Here is a 24,407-nt window from a genome sequence, read left to right as displayed (position 1 = left end):
AAAAGGCAGCATATGAAAACAAATGGCTAACGTTTTGTGTTTGGACAATAGCTGCATAAATTTTGTTCACTTTGAACATTGTTTAATGACATTATTAATACATTAACAAAGTTTCTATGGAGTAAGACACATTGGTGCTAAAGTACATCTGGAGGAAATCCAAGTCCTTTACAAAACCACATACAAAAATGGCAGTTGTAAGGTAACGTTGACTACGAGTCTAAACATGAAGAGGTAATAAGCATTACATATTAAAAAAAGTATCAAGATATACACATTTTAAACCATTTGTACAAAACCTCTATAAATCTCTCTCTCTCTTATGTACAAAAATAGCTTAATATATCCCCAAAAGGGTTACGATAGATACAAATAGATTTTCTTATCATAAAAAAATTCACCAAAAAAAGAAAAAAAAAAAAAAAGATTGGAAGCATTCTATGATGGAAACGAAAGGAAAAGCTTGGATCGAGGGGAGGGGAGGGGTACAGGGGGATAGACGGGGCTCCAGGGAGTTCTTTGAGTACAGCATAGCTTAACTTCAGCATCTCCACAGACATCGGGGAACTAACTGTGTCCACAGGTGATGAACGCCGGTCTCTGCGGGGTGCGAAGATGGACCGCCTTTCTGCTGAGGAGGAGGAGGAGGAGGAGGAAGAGGAGCTCCTCCGCCGGCCGAGGAGCGCAGCGCCCTTTCCCGGGGCTCCCTCGCCGGACCCCCGCTCCGCCGGGCCGCAGTCCGTGACACTGCGACGGAGTGCAAAGGCCGGCCGCTCTCCGGGACCGGGGCCGACCGCCCCGGCTGTGCCCGCCCGCCGAGAGACGTGCCCGCACCGCCCTCCGACGGCAGGGAAGCTGGAAATGCAACAGGTTCTTTTTCTGCGTGGATTTTTGTCTCTCTCTGTGTGTGATCTGCTTTTTGTTTTGTTTTTCTTTTTGTTTGGAGTTGTTTTTTTTAAATTTTTTTTCCCTTTTGCAACAGTCCTTCCTGTAACAATAAAAGGGAGAGGAGGTCAGAGCCGCGCCGGAACTAACGCGGCGTCGGGCCGCTCCAAAGTACCGCGGGCCCCGAGGGACAGCCCGAGGGACAGCCCCGGCTGCGGCCCCGCGCCCCACATCCGTGCCCCCGCTGTCCCCCCGCTGTCCCCCCGCTGTCCCCCGGCCTCCGCGGGCGCCTACCCACCTGCCGAGAGGGCGGCCGCCGTTCAGAACCAGCTCGTGAAGTCGAGCAGCTCCTGCTCCTCGGGGCTGAGCGGGTCGTAGGAGCCCTCGTCGGAGGAGTAGGAGGAGACGGGGGAGCCCGCCATGGAGTTCATGTCGTGGGAGTAGCTGGGCGAGATGGTGGGCGACAGGACGCCCGCCTGGAAGGCGGCGCTGACGGCGTCGTGCTCGTCGAGCAGCTGCTGCAGGGCGCGGATGTACTCGACGGCGGAGCGGAGCGTCTCCACCTTGCTCATCTTCTTGTTGGCAGCGCCGTTGGGGACGTGCTCCCGCAGCGTGGCGAAGCCCAGGTTCACCAGCTTCACCCGGTTGCGCTCCCGCTCGTTGCGCCGCGCCACGGCCGCCGGCTGCTGCTGCGGCAGGCTGTACCCGAACCCGCTGAAGTTGAGCCTCCTCTTGCAGCGCATCAGCTCCGGCGAGGCCGAGCGCTGCCGCTTGGCCGCCCGCGGCGCCGAGGGCTTGCCGCCCGGGGAGGGCTGTCCGCCCGCGGGGCTGAGCTGCGGCGGCGGCGCCCCCGGGGGCGGCCCCGGTGGGGCGGCAGCGGCGGCCACGGCCGCGGCGAAGAAGCAGGCGGGCTGCAGGAAGGGCGGCTGCCCGGCGGCGCTCGACATCCTGGCGGGGCTGCCGCTGGCCATGGGCGAGGGGGCGTCCTGCGAGGCGGGGGCGCCCGAGTGACGGCCGGTCCCCGTCCCCCCACCACCAGCACCACAAAAAAAAAAAAAAAAAAAAAGAAAAAAAAGAGAAAAAAAAGAAAGAAAAAAAAGAAAAAAAAAAGAAAAAAAACTTGCGAAGTTCAATTTAAAATTTTAAAAAATATATGAAATAAAAAGAGCCCGGCGACAGACGGTAGGGGAAAGGGAACCGGGGACCGACGGGAGCGGAGCCGTGCGGGCGGCTCTGCCCGCCCCCCTCCCTCTCGCCCTCCGTGCGGCGGCCGCGGGGAGGCTCGTGGCGCTCGCGTGTGCGCAGGCTGCTTTGCAAAGCCCCTTTTGCAAAAAAGTGGCTGAGGATTGTGTCTCTTATAAGGGGCGGACGGGGCTCGCCCCCCCTTTCTCCTACACACACACACAGAGAGACACACAGACAAACCTCCCCCCGCCACCCCCCGCGCTCACACACACCCACACTCTGCACCTTGCGCCTTCCACGCTCCCCGGCTTTGCCGGCCGCGATGCGCGGAGCGGCGCCGCCTTTTCAGCGCGGGACACGCGCACACACACGCACACACACACACATACATACACACACATACATACACATACACACACACACACACGCACGCAGACAGACAGACAGACAGACAGACGCGCGCACGAGCCCCCGCCGCACACGCGCTGGGGCCCCGCCCCCGGGCCGCGCGCCGCCGCTGGCGGGTTTGTTGTGGCCGGTGCGTGCGCCCGGCGCGTGCCGCGCTCCCGGCCCTGAGCAAACAGCCGCGCCGGGGCGCCGCGCGGGCCGGGGGCGGGGCGGGGGCGGCGCGCGTGGGCGCCGCGGGGGAGGGGCGGGGCGGCGCGGGGGCGGGAAAGCGTGAGGGGGAAAGGGGAAAGGGGGAGAGCCCTGCCCGCACAGGGGCGGCCGGGACGGGCTGAGGGAGGCCGCCGGCCGAGCCCCGGGCTGTGCGGGCCGTCCCCCGCCGGGGGCACCTGCCGGCCCTTGGAGGGGCGGGGGAGCCGCGGTGCGGGATGTGTAGGCACGGAGGCGGCCCGCGGCGTGGGCGGGCAGAGCGGGGCGCGCCCGCGGGAGAAGCGCCCTTGCCGCTGCGTTCGGGGAAACTTCGTCTGCGGGGTCTCGGCTTTTCCTTGTGCCAAGGGAGCACCGGGACCCCCGGTATCGCTCCCGTCGCTTGCCGAGCTCGGTGAGTGTCCCAGCCCCGCCGCCGGAGGCTGTCTCCCCCCGCGGGGTGTGCCCGGCCCCGCACACGCCCCGCCGATGGCCTGATGGCTCTATTAGGCGGCGACAGCCGCGGGACAGCCGGCCTGGGTGACGGGAGCAGGGCTGAGGGCAGAGCAGGGGACACACTTCCCGGGAGAAGTCACCTCGAGTTCCCTCTCTGGAATGCTGAGCACCCCAGGGCGAGCCTGTCAGCGGGGAAAGAACAAGCCGCTCTCGGGCACGTCCCACACGGACGATCCAGCGCGGCGAGCGAGGAGGTTCGCCTCATAAAGTAAGGGTGTGTTGAGCAGGGCCGGCAGGGGTGGAGTGAGCCCACCCCGCACTGCCAGATCCCATTGCCCAGGCCACACGTGCCGGTCCTCGCTGGGCCCGGGAGAGGACCCTGACTCCCTGCTCCTCCTGTGACACTCACCAGCTTTCCAAGCAGGCAATGGCATTGGCCTGTGGATGGGGAGTCAGGATGGACCCGGCCTATGCAGGGGGAATTATCATTGCTCCCAGATGAAGTCTCACTTGCGGTTCAGGACCAAATGAGGAAAAGCAACGCTGAGGTGCTGGGAGTTTGAGGCTGGGGATCACGCTGACCCTTGGGGCTGCAGAGGTGTAGGCAGCCTGGGCCAGGCTCAGCACCGGAGAATGCTGATCTTGGCATTCTCTCCCTGCCCTCCTGCCTTTCGCATGTCCGTGCGTTTCTGAAACCTTTAGCACGTTTTCTGCCTTCTACTCTGTCCTGTTTCCACTTCTCTCTGTAAACTCAGAGGTGTGTACTCTGTAACCCACTAAAAAGAGCAGAGCCATGGTATGACAGCCTCGCCACGGTGATATTATGGCTCTAGGAAGGTCCTGGCAGGTGGCTTTAATCCCTGGTGCTCACACCTACTCCAAAGCATGGAAGGAGGGGACCTGCACAGTCCATGTTAAGGTTTCAGTGGAAATGACTGCAAAAGTAAGCCCTGTGCTGTTGTTGACCTCAATTACAGCAGCCTGGAGCTGTAGAAATTACTTCTCATCTGCCACTGGATCTCTGACCCTGGCTGTGTGTGTGAATTTAAAAAGTGCTAAGCAGAAACATAGCACGGGAGAACCTCAATGTGCACCTGCTAGCTAATATTTTTAGAATTTTTCAACATGTCGGCTTTTAATGCACATGTGATGAAAAATGTGAAGGAGTTCTGTGTGGTTATATTTATTTTGGGGCCTCTTCACTGATCACTGACCAGTTTCTGACTTCTAGCCTACTGTGTCTCATCACAGGGGAAATATTTTAACTTATTTTATCCACTCTTGGGCAGAACAGGAGGATAAAATGTTTGTTTGTATTTCCTGTTTGGTGAGCTCTCCTTCTTCCAGTCCAGGTCTCCTGGATGGTTTGTTCAACATCCCTTGTGAGATGTCAGATTGAGCTGCACTGGAACCAGTTGTTGCATCACCAGCTTTGTGTTGTGACTTTGAGAAGCACTAACAGAAATATCAGAGTAATTGCAGCCCTGTTAGCTATGTATATATATTTAAACAGACTAGTTCTTCTGGAGCAGCCTGCTTCCAGAACTGGTGTAGAAACACCGTATAGGGACATTCCTACCCTTTTTCCTGGAAGTGGCAGAAGAAGGCTGGAATTTCTGGGTCCCTTCTTCTCCAGTCTCAGAAGACTCTTAAAAAGGCCAAGCTGGTGAGTCCCAGAGGTCACCAAGTGTAACTCATGTGATTGTGCCTCGGTGGCCCTGTACCCCTTTGGCTACCCTGGGTCATGGTATGTGTTTGTGTGGGGGATGGATGCGGGGAGCAGAGCCTGTTCCTCCCTTGTCTCTTTTCCTCCCACTGCCACCGGGGAACGAACTCTCATGTCTGAGGTAATTCCAACCTCACCAGCTCCTCTGTGTGCTGACTGGGCAGAGTAAGGGACCAGACTTCCAGATAATGAACATTGTTCCAAGATCCCCCCACCCACTCCTATGCACAGTCCTGCACCTGCGCCTTAAAAATTCTTAATGCTAATATAATGATAAATAGCCCTTGCCCTTTTCATTTGGCACTTTTATTTCGGTTATTTATTTATTTATTTAAGCTTGAACTGTCATTATTTTCCAGTGACTTTTTTGTGTGCCTAAATTGTAGCCACACTCATAAGGTCTTTTGAAGTCCTTGCTTTTTTTTTAAAAAAAAAAAAAAAGTATGCTTTTTTTTTTTTTTTTCCTTGCCATTTCTTTTCTTTTTTAAAGGCCATTTACGTTATGATTAAATGCTGTCTCGGAAAAGCAGAACGAAAGTCGTTAATCTATATAGATCTTCAAAGAATCGATACATTTGGGACTTCTGTAGGATTTGTTACACTCCATTTTGTTACAGTAGGCAGCTCGTCTGGATTTGGGCACATGTGTTTCTCTCCCTCCCCTCGCCCTCCCCCTCGCCTTTCCAGCTTCCCCCCCAAGAGTGAAAATAAAGTAAAAGGTCTTTCATGGTAAACAAAACCAGCTTATTCTCCACATAGAACACATGAATAGCTGGAAAAAAAAACTTACAATAAATGGTGCATTTTTTTCTCTGCTGGGTATAGCATTCAAGATCAGTCCAGTATTCAAGAAGCAGTCCATTTTTTGCTCAGCAAGAGAGTTTAGAAAAGAAGCGTGGGGTCTATTCAAGGATCTTTTCCCCCTTCACAATTGCTGGGCTTTATGAAACCTATCTTCCATGCCTTGTCAGAGTATTTCTGGGGACCAATTAGTGCTTTGTTGCAAGGCTTCTTTGCTGAATCTTTGAGCAGCAAGAAAAAGCTCTCTTGAGTCTCCCCTTATTTTGACTATTTCAGTCATTACTCAGTGTAATAATTAATATGACAACTGGACGCTAAAGTTTGTATAGAAACACCTCGGCTGCAGGAGAGAGCGTGCAGTGGGTGGTAACAAGCTACAGATCAGACTGAGAAGCCACACACACAAGGAAGGGGGAAAAAAAAAAAAAAAAAGAGAGAGAGAGAGAGAATAATGAATGAAAAGAAAGAGAAAAAGAATAAAGATAAATAAATAGTTGGTGCAGCCCGAAGAAGCATAATACAGACTTGGAAGGGGGAAAAAAAAAAAAAAAAAGCACTTAGAATGGAATGTGTGTGGGGGGATGTCAACCCCAGAGAGGTAAACTTATTTTGAGACAGTTTCCATGTGAATATAATTTTTGAAATTTGCTACTTTCAGAAGTTAGGAAACTGATTTTCTCCTGAAAAGGCAAGATATTCCTTCGAGTAAGTAATTTTTACGGACCGTGTGTTTGCACTTTTTGCATACCTGATAAAGTTCAATGCCTCTTCCTAAGCGTCCCTTTACGGAAATAAGAACTTAACCTTATTCTTGAGTAATTGTTGCCCATCCTGCCCAGGATGGAGAAGGCTGGTTGTAGGGCTAGCAAACTTGAGTTTTCTTGGTGTTGTATCGTCTACAAGAGGAATAAAGCCTGTGCCCCAATGAAGAATTAAAAATGACGTTTGACCAGGGCCACTGCTGAATTCTCCTCGAAAGGCGTCTTGGGATGAGCACTCATCCCTTTGCAGACGTTTCTTGGGCTGCCAATTAGGGCATAATAAATAATTAGAGGTTTTAAGCATATTAGATACAGCTCATGCTAATGAGCTACATCAGGTCTTGTGCTAACCTGAAGTGACAGTTTGCATATAGGGCTGGAAAAAAAAAAAAAAAAAAAAAAAAAAAAAAAAAAAAAAAAAAGAGAGAGAGAAACCTCCAACAAACCCCCAACAAAAACCAACCAAAAACAAAACCCCCAAACTAAACCAGCCCCCGCGCTGCCCCTCCGCAGCCCCGCTGCCCTCCGCGCCCGCGCAGCGGAGCCCTTGGCCGCCGGCTCTGCCGGGTGGCCCCATTGTGCGGCCACGAGCTGTGCGTCCGTCACAGCCCCGGGGGATAAATCACGGCGAGCTGCCCTCCCGCGTACCCTCAGCGCCGCGTTTTGGAGAGCCGACTGTTTTGGGGAGGGGGTGGTTTGTTCCCCACCTCCTCCGAAGCGGTGGTCCCGCGGCAGGGAGGGGAGGAGAGGGTTTGGGTGATGTCCGCGCAGGCGGGGACGCGGATTGCCCGCTGTCCCCGGGCAGGGCAGGCGGCCCGGACAGCCGCGGTCCCCGCTCCCGCCAGCCAACTCTGCCGTGGGGACACAGTGCCACCTCCCGGCCACCCGCGCCAAGGAAAGCCGGGCAGGGATGGAAGGGACACAGCCCGGAGGTCTGGAGGAGCCCGGCGCTGCAGTAAACCCGGGCGGCTTTGCTAGCACCGTGCAGAGGGAGCTGCGAGGAAACGCTGCCTGTCTGGAGGGCAAAGGAGAGGTACAGCACCCTGAGATCTCTAGTAAATGCATACACGATAGTGATAAGAGGGATGCCCCCCTGTCATGCACACAAAGAAAGAACACCTAAGATACTCATGGAATCCTCTTCTTGGAATTTTTTCCACCAGCTTCTGTTTCCATTTAAAAAATCCCCCTTTTGCTGCTCACTGCTCCGTCACATGCATGGGGACATCCCGAGGCAGCAGGGAAGGCAGGGAGCTGCAGGCCAAGGATAGCCCAGTGTCCTGGCACAGGAAGGGACATCCTCACCCAGACACAAAGACTCACGGCTCCAGGGAAGCCGCCACTCTGCAAATGAGTAGCAAAGAGCAGTCTGAAAAGCAGCCAAAGTCCGTGGCCCCTTGAACTCGCATGGTGCAGGCCTGGGGAGCCTGCCAACTTCAGTGTAAAGAGCCCTGTGAGCTGTTGCTGAGAGCCAGAAAGGACTGCATGTAAGTGTGTGTACCTAAAGAAAGTGTGTTTTGGATGGAGAACACGTTTTTAGACAAAGGCCAGGTAGGACATCAGTGCATAGCTGCATACAATTGAAAGGAGAGGGGTTGTAAGGTAGTGCAGCAGAAGCCCAGAGCAGGGTTAACAGATGTAAAGCCCAAGTGCTCACACTGGCCGGGGAATCAGCCACATGAGGAAACTTGAAAGCCAAGTGGGAAAACCTGGTTGGCAGTTTCACTGCATGGGGATGAACCCACGCTTGGTATGCTGAAGTAGCACCTCAAAGAGGCCAGGGAAGCTCCAGCAGTTTGGGCTCTGAAATGGCCCAAGGTAACAAATGCTGATGCAACTGCATGTTCCTAGAGTAATGTAACTAGACACACACATACACACCCCTATACACCACTTTGCTCCAAAACAAGAGAATTTGGAAACTCCTCCTGGCAAGACAGAGCTTTGTTTTCTCCAGCCAGTGCCTTTTGCCACCAGGCAACCTCTAACAGTGGAGATTGATTAAACAGTGAACTGGTGGCAATACACTGGTGATATTATTGTGATTGTGTAACAACAGGGGTAAGAGATAATCTTGCAAAATAAATACAAAGAGCAGAGGGTAGGAGGCAAAATAGATAACTACAAAGATTTGGCATGAGCAGTATTTTGTATTTCACTTTGTCTTTCCATTACCGTTGGATAGAGTGAACATATGTAAGAAAAAGGATGAAGAGAAGGAACAAAGACCAAAAGCATGTAAAAGCCACAAAGAAGTAGAAGAGAGATAAAAGATTAGTGAAAAGAAAAGAAATAGGGAAAGAAAGAGGAAGAGAAAAACAGAGGAAATAACAGTTTATCTCACTGAAAAATACACCGGGTGACAAGGCATGGTGTGTGGGGAAAGGTAACAAGACTAGTGTCTTGTCCTCCACAGGGGCTATAATCAGGTTTTTCACCATCCTCATCTCACTGTTACTTTTTTCCAAGGTGGCCTTCAGTCTCTGAATCATGGATAGGGCTGTGCCTTGTGCAGCATAAACACAGGACACAAAATACTGGCTACTGTAATAAATTTACTGTCTGAGTAGTCAAACCAGTAGTTTTTCTACTGCTGGAAATTACTGGGGATACTTTCCCCTAGTGCTCTGTCTTTCCTTGCCCCATCCTACTGCCATGTGAGCAGGTCCAGTGTGTTTAGTGTGCATCACATTTGGCTATCTTGACCTGTCAGCCCTTGCCACAGGCTTGCTTATCACTTCAGAACTAACTTTCTATCCCCACACGCAGTTTCAGGATGCACAAAGAAGCAACCCTTCTGGAAGAGGTATGTATTTGCACCCAAAGCACTGAGTTACTTCAGATGCATGTTGCATAATTTCAGTGGGATGGATTCTGACTCCACAGTCACGAGGTGCAACACGGATTTGGAGTGAGATGGCTCCATTCAGTTTCCCCACTGTAAGGCTGCTGGGTTTTGTATGTATGAACAATTTACAGTAACAATTTACAGAGTTCACCACTAGCACATGCACAGGTGTATGTAGTAGAGCTTCCCTCAGGGACAAAGTAACTGTAAAGAGAATTTGTCTTCATCATGAAAATATAGCAAGATGACCTGCCTTGGCGCAATTTGTCTTTGTAAGACTTCATTTCCCAAATACAAGACAGATACTTGCCTAGTTGCTTCATTTTTTCGGCTGCCCTCTGATATTTGCTACAACTTTCCAATTTCTTTTACCCCCTTAAGTGACTATTATTAAGCCAAACCTAAGCTCTTTCATATCAGTACTTTACCAGCTTTTCCTGAAATAATTTACGTGTCCCACCCTGTCCCCTTTGTGCTTTCCATGGCTGACACTGTATGCAAGCACACTTACATCATCTGCAGCTCTTCTACATCATCCTGCCCTGGAGCTCTGACCTTCTCTTTGTTGCTCCTTTTCTCCCTTTCCCTTCTCCCCTTTCCCCATGCTCAGGCTCATATCCCAGTGTGAGGTTCATGCACCGAACTCCTATCTCATGTTTCCCTTGCCCTGGGTGTCTCTCTTCAGTATCCGATGAGTGGAGCGGTGTCTCCTGCTCTCTGACCTCTTTGGAAGCAGCCCCAGAGGCCCTACTAAAGGACAAATCCCCCAGCTGCTGGGCCTTCCCTGCCCGACGTTTGACATCCAAAGAACGCATCCTGGAGAATGTCTGAGCTCTGCTCAAGGGCAGTGATCCCACCCCGGTGGGAAACCCACCTGAGGCTGAAGACCCAGCCGCAGTGGGAAGGAACGGGCCGGAGGCTGAACTGAAAACGATGAGTTGATGTGAAGAAATGAAAACAGCAGATGCTGATCGGGAGGAGGAAGGCTGTTAATTCAGAACATGCTGCTCCTCCACGGTGGGTGCAGATAGAAACAATCTGCTGGGGAGCCGCTGCCCGCGGGCGTGGGGCTCACAGGGGATGGCTGGCGTGGAGCGGCTGCTTCGTGTGCCAGGGGCAGTGAGTGTGCAGGGAGAACGCCCCTTGGCATGCTGTCAGGGGAGGGAGCTGGGCAAGGGGAGGGCTTTTGACTCGCTTGCTCCACTTGAAATACCTTTGCACAGATCTCTGTCTGCCGCAGTTAAGGAGGAAGGCTTCACCTGCTCTACTGAAGAGGTCTCCCTGCGTGGGCATCGCTGCCTCTGCAACATGGACTCACAGCACTACAAAATGAATGGTGACTCTTTCCAGGTAAGTGATAGGGTGTGTGCCTGCTTTCTGCCGAGGTGGAGGGGTGTCCTGCCTCACTCCTATGCCTGTCCTCCACTCTCTGAGAGGCAGTGTGACCCGAGAGGGGAAGAATCAAGGTGACCTGTTGTGATGCTTTGCAGTACCTGAAGAATTTTGGCAGCCCCCATACTTCTCTGCTGTTAATAGTGCTCTCAAAAAAGGCAGTGAGAATGCACAGGAACATTGCAACATGCAAGTATCCTTACATACATGGCAAAAAGACAAAGAATCAGAAAAGACCAGAAGCTCATTAGAGCTCTTAAAAGTGTGCAGTGAAAAAAAAACAGCCGTCTTTTTTTTTTTTTTTTTTTTTTTATTTTTTTTTTTTTTTTTTTTTTTTTTTTTGTGTTAAAGGAAAACAGATGCAGTTATATGCTCTTCTGGTGGAGCTTTTTGTTAAATTTTGGGACTCTCTTGTCCTCTTTTTTCATGTTTACTGACTGACTTTGAACTCTGTGCTTTGGGAAATGCAGGAAAGATCTGAAGTTCATGCCTTTTGAGTGCCGGCACTGATGTTACTGCAGGGGCAGGTGATGTAACCTGAGGTCAGCATGGTTAATTATTAGGACAAAATTCTGTACTTATGTGTCCTATGCAGTGCTGCTGAAGCCAGAGACAAGCTGCATCAGATGTGCAAAAAAAGGGCTTCTATTTTTCACAAGAGCAGAGATGCCAAGGAGATTCCTGCTCAGGCTGGACTACCACAATACTTCTCTAGAGTCTCACCTTGCTACTTGTCCAAGTTGTGTAATTGCTTGATTCCATCAACTGTGGTGGGTGGCATTTAAAAGCCTTAAGAAATCTGACTTGGAAACTAGTTTTATTTTCACAAGTATCTTAGGGATCTTTTAATTTGAAATATTTTTTCCTTTCCTCCCCCATTTTGCCTGTCTAGTAAGTTTGAGATTTACAATAGAGAGGTGAGAATTTAATATCCCTGAAATTGCAAGAAAAACTTTTTCAGGCTTTAACAGTGTTGGATTCACTCTGAAGGGCTTTAGCTAAATGTCTTAGCAATGGATTAGAAGGCTGACAGGATTATGTTATTGACCCCCTAATACTACCACCTGTGTCAGAATGGCAATACTGATCTATGTGGAAATAAAAATACAGGTTTGGGTTCAGGTAAACCTATCCTTGCATCTGCATAACACTTTCTTTGAGATTGTATTAGATCCAGGGATGGTTGTTTGTGTTCATCTGCTGGTGTAAAAAGAACCCAACTGGTTCTTTTTTGTTTCCTGGAAAAAACCAGAGCTGGAAGAAAATTAAAGCTGAATTTATTGCACACTGTAAATCACACATACATATCACAGAGACAATACTTCAACACAGTAAGAATATTTCTTTGACTCTGAATCATAATCACAACAGTAACAGAACAGTAGAACTACCCCAAAGCTGCAATTCCTCCATGTATGCTGAGGAACGAGAAGTTAAAGTCCAAAATAACAATGGAAAAAAAGTGATTGACAGTTAAAATTATGAATAAGTACTACAAAAAGCTCAACAATATGTGAGTACCTGTGTTTTTACTGCTATTACCTCCAGTGCATGTATTGAGGTTTGTTGTCTGCAGTGTGTATTGATCCAGGCTACCTTCATATATTCTGAAGAGAACTGAGTACCAGGAAAACAATCATTTTTGTCTTCTCCCCCTTTGCAATTAAAGATGTCACCCCTGTGACAGGCTCAGGCATGGACTGATGCTTATTAAAAGACTTTCCAGGGAACTGAGGGCATATGCAGATGTGCAAGAAGTTAAGCAAGTATGAGGCTCTGCAGAGCATTAGTGCCTACTCCCTGCTGCAATGTGTCTTTTTCCTAAGCACCAATATAAATTCATTTACAAGAGTGGGAAAATGACTGAGGACACATTGAAAGCAGCTGATCTCAACAAATCAAGGCTAGTGAACAACGAGCTTGGAAAAATTTTTTGAAGGCTTTTTTGTGTAATCTCATTGTTCAAAGAGATCAATTATTATAATCAGAATTACCTTGCAGGATTTCAACTTTGCATTATATCCCCTGCAAGTATCCAAACCACAAATTCTTCATTTGTCACACACATTAGAGTCAATCTGTCCTGTAAGTTGGTCCTCACACCATGACTTAGTAAGACTATTTTAAATATAAAACTGCATGTCTTTTACAGCAGCTTCATTGCAAAATCTTGATCCACTGGACAGACAATGGTGGAGACAGTTCTGTTCTTAAGTTCAGTTTTGGCTGTGGTGGGCCAAAACAGAGGGAAAAAGCATGGACAGTATTTGAGATGAGTTTTGGTCACGCTGACATGAAATTTCAGTACTACAGACATTTGTTTTTGAGTTTTGCCAGACTCCTGTGATCATTTTCCCTTGGGGTTGCTTGAGGTGTGAATTTATTAGCCAGCTGATGCATCACTTCCAGCTGCTTTTCCTCGTGGTCCTCTCCATGTAAGAGCTGGGCTGGCTCCCTGGATGAGGACTCAGGAGACACAGAGATGCTGCAGGAAGTGTCCCAACTGAACAGGTGGCAATCTTTCTTCTGGTGTGTAAAGCAAAAACTTCTACTACAGTTCCTACTCGAGGTCCCTCGTAAAGCTGGAAGACATTTGGAAAACCTCTGCAGCCTCTGGAAACAAAGCCAGATAGAAAAATGTGTGGCCAGTGTGTTAGCAGCAGCCTTGGAGGCAGCAAGGGGATGGCTTGAAGAATCAGCAATTATTTACTTTCCAAAAGAAGGCAGCTCTTGATAGCTTTGCCTCAGGGAAATGTAGGCCCACCAAGAACTTTATTGCCTCAGGGCAGTTGGATTTGATTATTGTCTTCTACAAAGGCTATCTTTACTGAGGACAATATTTGGGAACTGGGACTCTTTTTACTCTGATTTATATGTTCAGTTGAGCAATAGGCATAATTAGGAAAAGCTCTGCCTGAAAATACAGATCTTCATAAGGAATATTTCAATGGATACCTGGAATCAAGCTTTAGCCCAGGACTTGTTACCCCAGGACTCATCCGTGTTGCAGGTGTCTGGTGTAATCTTTGAAATACCAACCACAGGTAATTTATCTAGGGCCAGTAGATGTTATAAAAAAAAAGAAATAAGCAAGCAAATAAGATGTTAATGTGGCCTCCAAAAGTTTGTGATGGTTGTGCATCAGATTTACTCTGGTATCAGAAAAATTAGGTGATTGAAATCTCAGCAGGCATTTACCTGCCATGCCAAGTACCCATGCCAAGTTTTTAAGATCTGCCTCCACTCTAGGGCTCAGTTTCCTCTTTCTGAAGTGGTGAAATAGCTCTTCCCTGCTTAACAGGGCTTTTGTGAAAAGAAACACATAGAGACATGCAAAGACATTTTAGCAATGGGAACCACGAAAATAATGAAAACAAACTTTTGAGAGTACTGGAAATTGCCTTTTGGAATTTGTAGAGCAGAAAATCAAGTAAATAAACATAAATGAAAACACATCTTGCCCCAACTGAGTCTTTACTCATTATGGGATTTAGGCAAGATCTAAATATTTGCTCCAACATTTTTCTTTTCCTTTTTTTTTTTTCCTTTTATTTACTTTGCTTGATGTTGTTATTTTGTTTTAAAATCACCTTCCTGTGAATACTACCTCTCTCCTGGGGATACCTGGAAGCGCAAGCAGAACTGAAGGGAAACACAAATCATGGTCTGCATCTCTGCACAGAGCTCATCTACATTGCTCTGCTTAACCCTGAGTGTTGATGAAAAGGAAGCTTGAGGGGAAGGACTTTGCACTGAAACCAAAGTGCAGTAATATTTCCAGTCATCCCTGAGGGGTGAAGTGAGGCAAGGATGGAATTAGGCTTACTTGCATGTCCTTTTTGACTGCATTGCTCTCATGAGGGCTCTAGTTTGAGAGAAGGGATTTGTGCCTCTACCATAATAAATCAGAGCAGCCCCAGAGCTGCAACAGTTGCCTTGATTCCCACTTACAGCTCTTTTATACCCTCTTTGCATCACCAGTGCTGTGCAGAAGGGCAATGGAGAAAGGCAAAACTGACTCCTAGGGTGAATGGTAGTAATTTTTGGCTGTGTGTTTTTATTTTCCTTTCAGGAATCTAGCTACATTGAGGACTCCCCCAATAAAAATGGTGTGATTTCTTTGATTTTCTCTCTGAAAGAAGAAGTTGGGGCATTGGCTAAAGTCCTGCGCACATTCGAGGTAAATATTTTCCTTTAAAATCCCTTAAAGTCTTGGAGCAGAAGTAGCTTATTAAAACTAAAACCTCTACCTTTGACTGACATGAGGGTGGGAAAAATGCATTTTTTCCACTTAAGAGGGAAATATTTAATTATAAGTGCTGTAGTAAGAGGTAGGGGTGAGTTGGGCTGTGCCCTAAGGTTGACTTATAACCAAATAATTTGTCTTATAGTTTGTAAGGAAAAATATAACCTGCTATGTTATATTTGAGCTATGTGACTCACAATGCACATTGCACAAGGTATTTCTGCTGGGGGCAGCTCTTAGCTCTTGTCCACCTCAATAAATCTGATATAAAAAAAATTCTATCATCTCCCACCTGCAGCATTCCTACAGAATGGGTAGAGGGTGCCTACAGAACAGCATAAAAATGATAGGACTTTTTTTACACCAAAGGGGCTCAGTAACTTATGCTGAGTGATTTGGAAAGCCATTGGGGAAACAAGGAGCCAGTTACCTCTCAGGACATTGTGTGCCTATTTATTCTTGCAGAAATATTGCCCAGATGTCATTAATGTTGTTTGAAAAGCACGAAATCCGTGCAGTTCAGGATGGTCGTGTTGCAACACACACAGCTGTGTACTTTGTGCTCCCAAGCAAATACACTTTTATATTGGTTCTGTGGCTTTTTTTTTTTTTTTTAATTTTTTATGTAATAGTTCTTCCTGAAAACAGCAATTTCTTTAGAACATTCTAAGAAGTTGTGACCTGCATATTTTCCATTCATTAACTGAATTTACTAGGAAATGAAAAGTTGTGTGTTATGGGTACAAAGGAAAAAAAAATTATGAGTTATAGGACATATGTGATTCATTAAGATAAAAGGAAATTCACATGAACAACAGAAGACCAAGTCTAAATTCGTGAACTGACCAGTGAAGTCCTGCAAGATGTCCATATGTCAGTGATGTGCATGTCTGTAAGTGAACTAATGAGACTGTTGATATTCTCTTATTAAATGCATTGCTGTCTACTAACTAAATTGCTGTCAGCTCTAAAGAAAGATTCATAGTGGAGCTAGTATAGGAAAGAGAGAAGTAACCATTTCTTGGATGTGACTTTTCTTGCCCCAAAGCAGACACCTAAACTGGACCATCTGAGTCATGGTTTTTCTAAGTGCCCCTGATTGTAGCTGAGAAGTTGGGACTCAGTTGGTTTTCCATCCCAGCAAAGCCAATTCTTTCTGTACTAACTTGCAGCCTCCTCCAGCACCAAAGCCTGACAAGAGAGCTGGCATAGGTGCTGTTATATCAGTTGGACATTTGGTATTGTAGTGGGGAAATGGATGGATGGGATTTAATGGTACAAGAACAGTTCCTTGTGGCTGTTGTTAGTGAATTCCTGGCGTAAACCCGAGCTGCCTTTGGGCTGTTGTAACTCCATCCCAAGAGCTGCACACAGGTGTAAGTCTTACATACCTGCTCAGCTGAGATGACCCACCCCCTTCTCCATCTGGGTCATTGCTGTGGTGCCTCAGAGAAACAGACTGTGCTCAGTGACACCCACAGCACACACAGGGAACCTGGTGATATGCAGCTGAAGAGTGGAAACAAACAGGAAGAACTTGAGGGTTTGTTTTGATGTTTTTTTTTTTTTGTTGTTGTTTTTTTTTTTTTTTTTTTTTTTCTCTTGTACTCCTTCACTGCCTAATAACATGAACTGTGAGATGCTACAGGGGTTAGCTCAGACTCTCTGTGGGTGAGCTCCTTGGGCAGGGAGACACCCAGCCTTGTCCCCTGGTTTGTGTCACCAGCTTGTTGCTGGCTTGTGGAAATGTGGTGGCTCTGTCTCAGAGGAGCCTCACAAGAGATGTGAGGATGGCTGCTCCAGCTGTCATTGCCACACGCAGATGGAAAAGAGAAAACTGACAAGCCACAAATAGGATCAGGCTGTTTCCAGGAGCAGAAGTGGAGCTGCAGTTGTTGGCCTCATGGAGGGGGTCCACACCCTGTGCAGCTGCTGGTGCTGATGGCCATGTATTGCATGTCTGTAAACTTTCTGCTCCTTGATGAGGCTGGGAGCTGCCCAGACTCCTGGCACCTCTCTGGGCACTCCTGCATGGGAATTCAGGCAGAGAGCACTCAGATTTGGGAGTGATGAAGGGACAGTGCCTCTAGCACTGGCTTTGAAGACTTTTCCTCTTTTCTAGACAGTGTGTAAAACTAGTCTGGAACATGAAGGGGAGAGGAGGAGGGTTCAATGAGCTGTAAATGACTTGAAAATTTGCCCTCTCTCCCAGGGAAGGAAGCATGGAAGCAAGCTCCAGATTGAGTCATAGGAAACTGAGGGGATACCTAAAGAAAGGAGAGATCCTGAGGTGCTATCAGCACGTAAGATGTCTTTCTGTACAGGTTTCAGTATGGACCTGAGAAAGCCCATACAAACCTCTCTTTGGTTTAAGAACTGGAAAAAAAAAATGACTCTGGGTGTATTGTTCAGCTACTCTTGAGTCTCTTCCTGGGATGCACTCTTAGGTTCACATCCTGCCCGTGTCCCACTCCTGTGCTGGGGAGAAATTGTCCAGACTTTAGCCGCTGTCACAACTTGTTCTCCATGGGCAGCAAGAGCCTAAAGAGTGTGCTCTAGCCTGGGTCTGCCCCTGCATATCATGAGGCCCAAGACTCCTGGCTCATTGAGCATCATGGCAGGGAGAATCTCTACTCACCCACAAAGCAAACCACCAGGAAGAGGAATTAGTGTCCAAACACAGCCCAGATGGAAGGGGTAAGCCCCCATTATGGCAGCCTGGAGGATGGACTGAAGAGGACCCTCCTCCGGGAAGGGGGATGCTCAATGCTGAGGACTACAGAGTGCTCATGGCACAGAATTATATCCTCTGAGACACCAAGTTTAAGAGAATTTCAATGTGTTTTGTCAAAAAAGTAATGTCTATCCTAGTCCAACATCCCTCAGGATTACTCATGCATTTGGCAGAGTACTGCACACGCTCACATTTATTTTTTTTACCCAAAGACCCAAACTCTAGTTTTCTGTTCAGGTCCCAGTTGCACACAAGTATGTGGCTACAGTGACAACTCTTGTTTTTCCTGTGTAGCTTGAAGGTGTTTTTTTTTTCCTGAGGAATCTCCTCAATGAACTCAGCTCTTTTTGTCTGCTGGCTTTATGTCCAAACCACACTTGACTATTTTCACTCTTTTTTTACGTTTACTCAGGTAGACCCATCTGAACACCAGACCTCAGCAGGCTTCTAAGATTTTCTGATCCCTGGCTCTTGTCCCTTCTCTCAGTTTAAAATCCTTGCCTGACTGCATGAATCTGCTCTTCCTGGACTGCCCTATGCCACTGCTGGCAGTGCAGCCCCTGCAGCCCCCTCTTCACCTGTCCTATGAGATGATGAGAGATGTGTCTGCAGGGCCAAATTCACACTCTGATGTGCTGTAAGGTGTTAGGAGCTCAATCATGCTCAGCAATAAGCAGATTGCTAAAACTGAACCCACTTTGCTTCCACACTAGCTGCTCTGTTTGTGCATTGGGATGTGCCAGACGTTCACTTTTTGCTTGTCAAACCCAGTTGTTTTGTGCTTGAAAAATCCCCTTTGTCACCTCTGTCCTTATTGCAGGCTTGAGGGTGGCTGTAGGGACAGCACCAACTCACCAGCAGGGTCCTTACACTGACTTCATTTTAATGGGGTCTGCTGTGCACTGCTGCAGCCCTGTGCTATTTGTGTCATAGAAAATGACAGCCAAAACTTGAAGAAAGACTTTTGCCTGCAACAAAACAGCACACAAATGAGTGATTTAAGCATTTTAAGCATTTTATCATGCTTAAAATCAGGAAGGCAGAACAGCCATCGTGAAATTCTGTTTCTGTTTTGATTCACTGGACACATCAGAAATGTTCTGAGTATAAGTTGAGGCTGAATAAAGAGAAATCTTCCAGGTTTCTTATCAAAACTGAAAAAGCAAAACTGAGCACTTTGGGTTGACCCAGGTGTTACCCTTGGTAGAAATATTTGTTTCTCTGTAGTGATAAAAGCCTATTGAAATTGATACAGCTTTTTTTAAACAACAAAGTTCATTCTGAAAGAAAAAAAGTGAAGAAAACCTCACGTTGTTCGTCCTCTAAGATTGCCTTTTCTGTAGTTAAATTCACCATTAAAAATAGGAGAAATAAAAATTTCCACATACAAAAAGGATCACCTTCAGTTTCAGTTGCAGATTTTCCACATGAATTTGTGACTACACTGATCTTCTCTGAAGCTCTTTTTCTGATGGTTTTACAAGTAGTAGATCATCAGCTGTTTTAAGTGGCAAACGTTGGAATACATCACAAGTTTGCTCGGCCCATTGTCAGAGAGGAGCCTTCTGTCTTTCCCTCACTGATGGGACCTTCTAAGACACAGAGGACTTCAGTGCAAGGTGCAGCCATTAGTGGGTAGGGCTGTAGCTCAAAAGCAAAAAAAAAAAAAAAATTGATTTGCATCAAGCACTCCTGCTCCCAGGGTAAGTTACTGCTCCATGGAATGAAGGATGGCACTGGAGTAACAGACTGAATGAGAGCTGGCACTTTCAGAATCAGCAGAGGTAACTCTGCTCTGTTTCTGTTTAGGAACTTTATCCCACAGAAAGTCCCGTGTGACTGTTATCTCTTTGTTCCCTGGGAAGTTATTTGCTCTGTGGTGGTTGGTGTTGTTTCCAAATCAGGGGGAAAAAACCCAGTCACTTTGGCCAGGGGGTGTGTTGGAGGTGTCTACAGTGATAGGTGAACAGGCCAGGCTTGCCTCTACCACAAGATTGTTTTTCATTATTGTAATTTCATTTGTACATTTGCACAGCAATGATCCTCTAATTACACTGCTCCAAATCCACATCCTTGGTCTTATCCTTGGTCTTATCCTTTCTCTTCCTATCACAGGGCTTCTTGATCTAATGAACCAAGGTGAGTTTAAAGAGATGAGTGTCCTCTTCACAGGTGTTTGTATAATGCCACACGCTGTCACATGTCTTTGGTTTCTCCTGCTCCATGTGTTTTGTAGCCAGATTCTGCTGCAAGGCTCATGCCAAATTTCAGGGCTGGAGCAGAGGTGATGGATACCAGGGGCTGCTCCAGGGCCAGCTGCCCTCTGGCACTCTTTGCTGGTAGGGACCTGCTCTGGGACACTTTTCCTCCGTGAGCTTGGAAGGAGGACCCTAGCAGTTGTGAAGGAGAAGATGGGGAAGTGGTGTCTCCAGCCGAGAAGCAGGCCCTTGGACAGTAAAGCTGAATCACATGGCTGCCTTTGCCATGGCTTGGCGAATCCGTGGCTGAAGGCATCACTCTAACTTCCTAACTTCCTAAGTCCTCTGTTCTGTGAAAATGAAGCACTGAGCTTATACTTGTGCGTTTGAAAGTGTTCTCCTTCAGGAAACCCTGAACTGTACCATGTCAAAAGTTAAAAGAGCATCTCCTCTTCTCTCTTTTTTTTTTTTTTTTTTTTTTTTTTTTTTTTGTACCAGAAAGTGCAAGTAAAATCCTTCTTTTGGGAGATATTACCCAAATTCTCACTTAGTGGTACCATGCTGTTGTCAGAAGTTCTTCATCTGGTGACAACGTGGAGTCTCCTGATGAAGCCAAACTTAACTAATGACAACAGTCAGGAAAAAAACAGGCTGCAGCTGGATTTCAGAGCAGTACTTAGTTTTAGAACCAGATATAGGCACCTTTAGTAATCAGTGAACAAAAGGATGAGTGAGTGTCATGGGAAATAGTAAGTCATAACATTTTCAGAAAGGATCCATCCCTCCTGAAAGCTTCCCTGTGTAGCTATCAACTCACAACTTTCCTTTTCAAGCCACCAGGCCGTTAAACATAGGATGGGACTAAATTCTCTTGCCAGTGACCTTAGCAAGACTGCTGGTGCAACACCAGTCTGCTTTTCTCCTGCTGGTGTGGGGCAGCTGCAGCACAGGTGGTGCTCAGTGAGGATGGAATAACTGGAATAACCTGGGCAAGGGGCTGGTGCTGCTTCACAGACTCGGAGAGGGAGCCAAGGCTGAGATCCAGCAGTGTGAGGGGAGGCAGGGAGGGATATGGGCAATTTCGTCCCTGCCTCCACCCTTGTCTCTGTCTTAAACTGATCTTTGTGTATCTGCCCCCTTCTAACTCAGTTAGAACTGATTCTAGCTTGATTTTTGAGCCCTGAGAACGTCTTGAGACTTCCTTCTCTACTGGGCAGTGATAGAGGTACAGTTGACTTGGACATGAAAATAAAAAAGCTGAGTTTTTCCACCCCTAGGAGTTGAGGTTTCCAGAAAACTTTAAGAGAAAAAAAAAGCTACAGCAGACCCATGGTTGTATGACAGAATGTGTCCACGGGGGAGAGACTCCCTGGCCATAAACCTGTAGAGAAGGAGGGAAGTACCAACCTGCTCTCCAAGTTCCTGGCAGCTGCAATGCATGGTGGGGTGAATTCAGCAAAGACACGTCTAATCTCACTCCACGGGCTCCTCTGATTCCAACCAGCTCTAAAAAAGGAAGGGCAGAAGAGATCCATGTGAATAGTTCAGGTGGGAATCCAGGCACAAACATGTGGCAGTTGAGATATTCCGAAGGTGTTAGGCTAGGAGTTAGGTTCCATCAACAACAACAAAAAAATAGCTCATAAAACTGGAATAACTTTTATTAGCTGACTTTTGAAGGCATACATTGTCAAGATGTCAATCTCTACTGAAAAACAGATTGAAAACAGCTTAAAATGTTACAACAAAACAAAACAAAACAAAAAAAACCAACAAAAAAACAAAAAACCAAAACAAAAAAAACCCACCAAAACAAAAACAAAACAAAAAAAAGCCCCCATTCTGCTTTCTCAGGTAACTACTTGTCTCCAGAAGTTGGAACTTCAAAGAAAATGCCAACTATTGGCAGAAACCTGATGCAATAGCAAGATTTGGCAACATCAAGGATATGAAGTTCTGAACAATGTGAAACTGTGAAGATTAAACACTAGATGGAGTAGTTGGACTAGAATGAAATGGAGATTTGTAAAGCAACTCTAGTAACAGAGCCACTGTAAATATTTTGAAATCAAGGGCTTAGTAGCAAGGCACAGCACACCAGAACACATATCTCCAGGAGTGCCAGTTCAGGGAGTTGCACATATGCTGCTGGATTCTTGCTCTAGAAACAGTCACCAGAGGGGCTCTCCCTTCAGCTTCTCTGTTGCGAAGTCCTCAGGTTTTGGCACAAAGAGGTAACAGGTTGGCTCTGCACTTTGCTGAGTGGCAGATAGCCCTCAAATGAACAGCAAAGCAGCGTGGCACTCTGCTTCTCTCAGGTGTAAGAAAGGAGGCAACTCTCTCCATGGGCTCCTTCTTCCATGTGCTCCTTCCTCCATCTTCTTTTTTTCTCCCCTCTTTTTCTCACCGTCTGAAGTTGTGATACTTTGAGAGGTATTGATACTCCTGCTTCCTTAAGCATGTCTCATGGCCACCTTGCAGCTTTCCTCTTCATTGCTGGCCCTTGCATCATTCCATTCATTCTGGGGGCACTGCTGTCTGTGCAGCTGCTCACTGAGCCCAGCTGGAGAGTTGGTACAGTAGAGTCATCATCTGATCAAAAATCTGATATAGTTTAAGGAGCCTTCAGCCCAGAGAAGAGAAGATGCGCGGGAGATCTTACTGTCACCCTCCAGTACTCTGAGGGGTCCTAAAAGAAAGAAAGATGGGGACAGAGATTTTAGCAAGACCTTTTATAATGGCACGTGGGGTAATTGTTTTAAACTAGAAGAGTGTAGATCCAGAGTAGGCATAAGGAAGAAAACTTTTAGGATGAGGATACTGAGACAGAGCAAAGGCACAGCAGCTCCCTGTGCCTGCTCTCTATCAGGAGCTCCCAGTGCCTCACCCACACGGACAGGACAATGTGCAGTCTGTTTGGGAAACAGGGCTTTGGAGGCCTAAAACAAACTGTCCCCGGGGCCAAGGACAGTGCTGGCCATTCTCCCCTGCAGACAGCCCTGTGAGGATGGCATCTCTCGAGAGCAGCAGTTGGTGAATGTGCTTTTGACCTTTTCAACTTATTGTATTGGTATCTAGCCAAACAATTTGAGTTCATCTGTAGTGTGCAATACTCAGGAAACAGAGTAATGACATATATGTTTCCTAGCAAGGAATAAACTGCCTTTTGTGGAGAAGTAAATCAGGCCTTTGCTTCTGATGGCCAGATGCTCTCCTTTGCTGTGCAAGCACTGAGAGGAGCAAGGAAAACCCTAAAGGGGCTCAGAAAGAGGGATGTGCAGTTAAAAAGTCTTCCCTGTTTTTCTTCTGGGTAGGTCAAAAGTGGATCCTCACATCATTACTTTGTGGATGAAATCCTGACCCCACTGTAGCAGGGGGGTTGACATTGACAGCAGCAGTGCCATCACTTCACCCCATGTAGTTTGGAGTCTTCTTTAGCTTGAAAGACAAAACCCAAAAGTTTTTCCAGGGGTGCTGATCACCGTGTATCAGCCTCTCTGACTCTTCTGTGGGTAATGATTCTATGATTCTCAGGCCCAGTTTTCCTCCAGGGATTTGTATATTCCTCCCAGGGGACAGAAGGCCAGACCTGGCCATGGCATTCTGTGTCTGCAGCAGCAGTGTGAACCCTGACAAGATGGTCAGGTGGCAAAGTCAATGTGCATGGAAATCGATTTAAAAGCTTTTTCCTAAAACAAAACAAAACAAAACAAAACAGCAGTATTTTCATATTGAAATTATAGTGCTTAAGAAAACATTTGAATTCAGTTATCAACGATAGACGTTCCTGGACTTTTGGGTTGTTTTTGTTGGAAAAGTAGGATTTTTAGCTACTTGTTACTTACACATCGACACGGCAGCATGTCTGAGGCCCTGAGGCCAGGTTATGGTCATCAGTGTTATAGTCATCAGTCGCCAATTATCTCTTTCTTCAGAGCAAGGAGACTGCTGATCGTCAACAAAGATATTTGGTGAGACAGAACTTGAATTTCTGAATGAAAGAAAATAATCTTTAAAGAAAATAACCTCACCTTCTCTGTGAGGGTGATTAGGCTTGTGAGCTGCTGCCCGGAGAGACTGAGTAGCCTCAAAACTTGGACATAGCCCTCAGGCAGCCTGAGCAGTTTGCTGATCTCCAGAGGTCCCATCCAACCTCACCAACTCTGCGATTCTGTGATTTAAAACACCCATCTTTTTATTTACACAAACCTGGGCTGCCTTTTTTTTTTTTTTTTTTTGGTGCAGATCCATGTTTCCCTTTGGATCTTTGCCCAGCAGCTGCTCACAGCCCTGGAAACTGTGCAGGTGGCTTCGCAGGTGACTGTGCAGAGTTTGGCAGGAGCTTATCTCACAGCTGCCTGCTCATCCAATCTTCTATCAAGATGCTCATCAAACCAGCATTCAGTTTCCCGTGAAGAGGGCACTCTGCAGGTGGAATGCCTTCTTCCTGTGTTGATCCTGGGGAAATGTCTCTGTCAACACAGACAAGCTCTCATTATGTGCTTGAGGTACTGCAGTTGCCATTTACAATACCAAGCCTGTTTACAACTTGGATCCTGCTTCCACCTTTCTGCAAGCCTTCAG

The 24,407-nt window shown here is 47.2% G+C and overlaps 2 protein-coding genes across 2 annotated transcripts in view; one reads left to right on the top strand and one right to left on the bottom strand.

Annotated features, from left to right (window-relative positions):
- Window positions 1–1,188: 1,188 nt before the first annotated feature.
- On the bottom strand, window positions 1,189–1,998 carry ASCL1 (achaete-scute family bHLH transcription factor 1). The gene has a single exon (XM_066318544.1). The coding sequence runs from the start codon at window positions 1,854–1,856 to the stop codon at window positions 1,206–1,208; it is 651 nt and encodes a 216-aa protein (XP_066174641.1). The 5' UTR covers window positions 1,857–1,998; the 3' UTR covers window positions 1,189–1,205.
- An 8,471-nt stretch (window positions 1,999–10,469) lies between these two features.
- PAH (phenylalanine hydroxylase) overlaps window positions 10,470–24,407 on the top strand; it is a 34,637-nt gene continuing 20,699 nt past the window's right edge. The window contains exons 1-2 of the mRNA XM_066319944.1: window positions 10,470–10,603; window positions 14,718–14,825. Coding sequence (XP_066176041.1) covers window positions 10,562–10,603; window positions 14,718–14,825 — 150 coding nt within the window. The 5' untranslated portion in view covers window positions 10,470–10,561. The remainder of the gene's footprint in view (window positions 10,604–14,717; window positions 14,826–24,407) is intronic.

This window comes from Sylvia atricapilla, chromosome 5 (assembly GCF_009819655.1).
Source record: "Sylvia atricapilla isolate bSylAtr1 chromosome 5, bSylAtr1.pri, whole genome shotgun sequence".
In the NCBI taxonomy this organism is placed as follows: domain Eukaryota; kingdom Metazoa; phylum Chordata; class Aves; order Passeriformes; family Sylviidae; genus Sylvia; species Sylvia atricapilla.
The sequence above is the reverse complement of the archived record's forward strand: the minus strand, read 5'-3'. Positions and strand labels throughout refer to the sequence as shown.

What these genes read in the sequence shown, in the direction of transcription:
- ASCL1 (XM_066318544.1), bottom strand. Translation starts at nt 1,856, where the DNA reads ATGGCCAGCGGCAGCCCCGCCAGGATGTCGAGCGCCGCCGGGCAGCCG.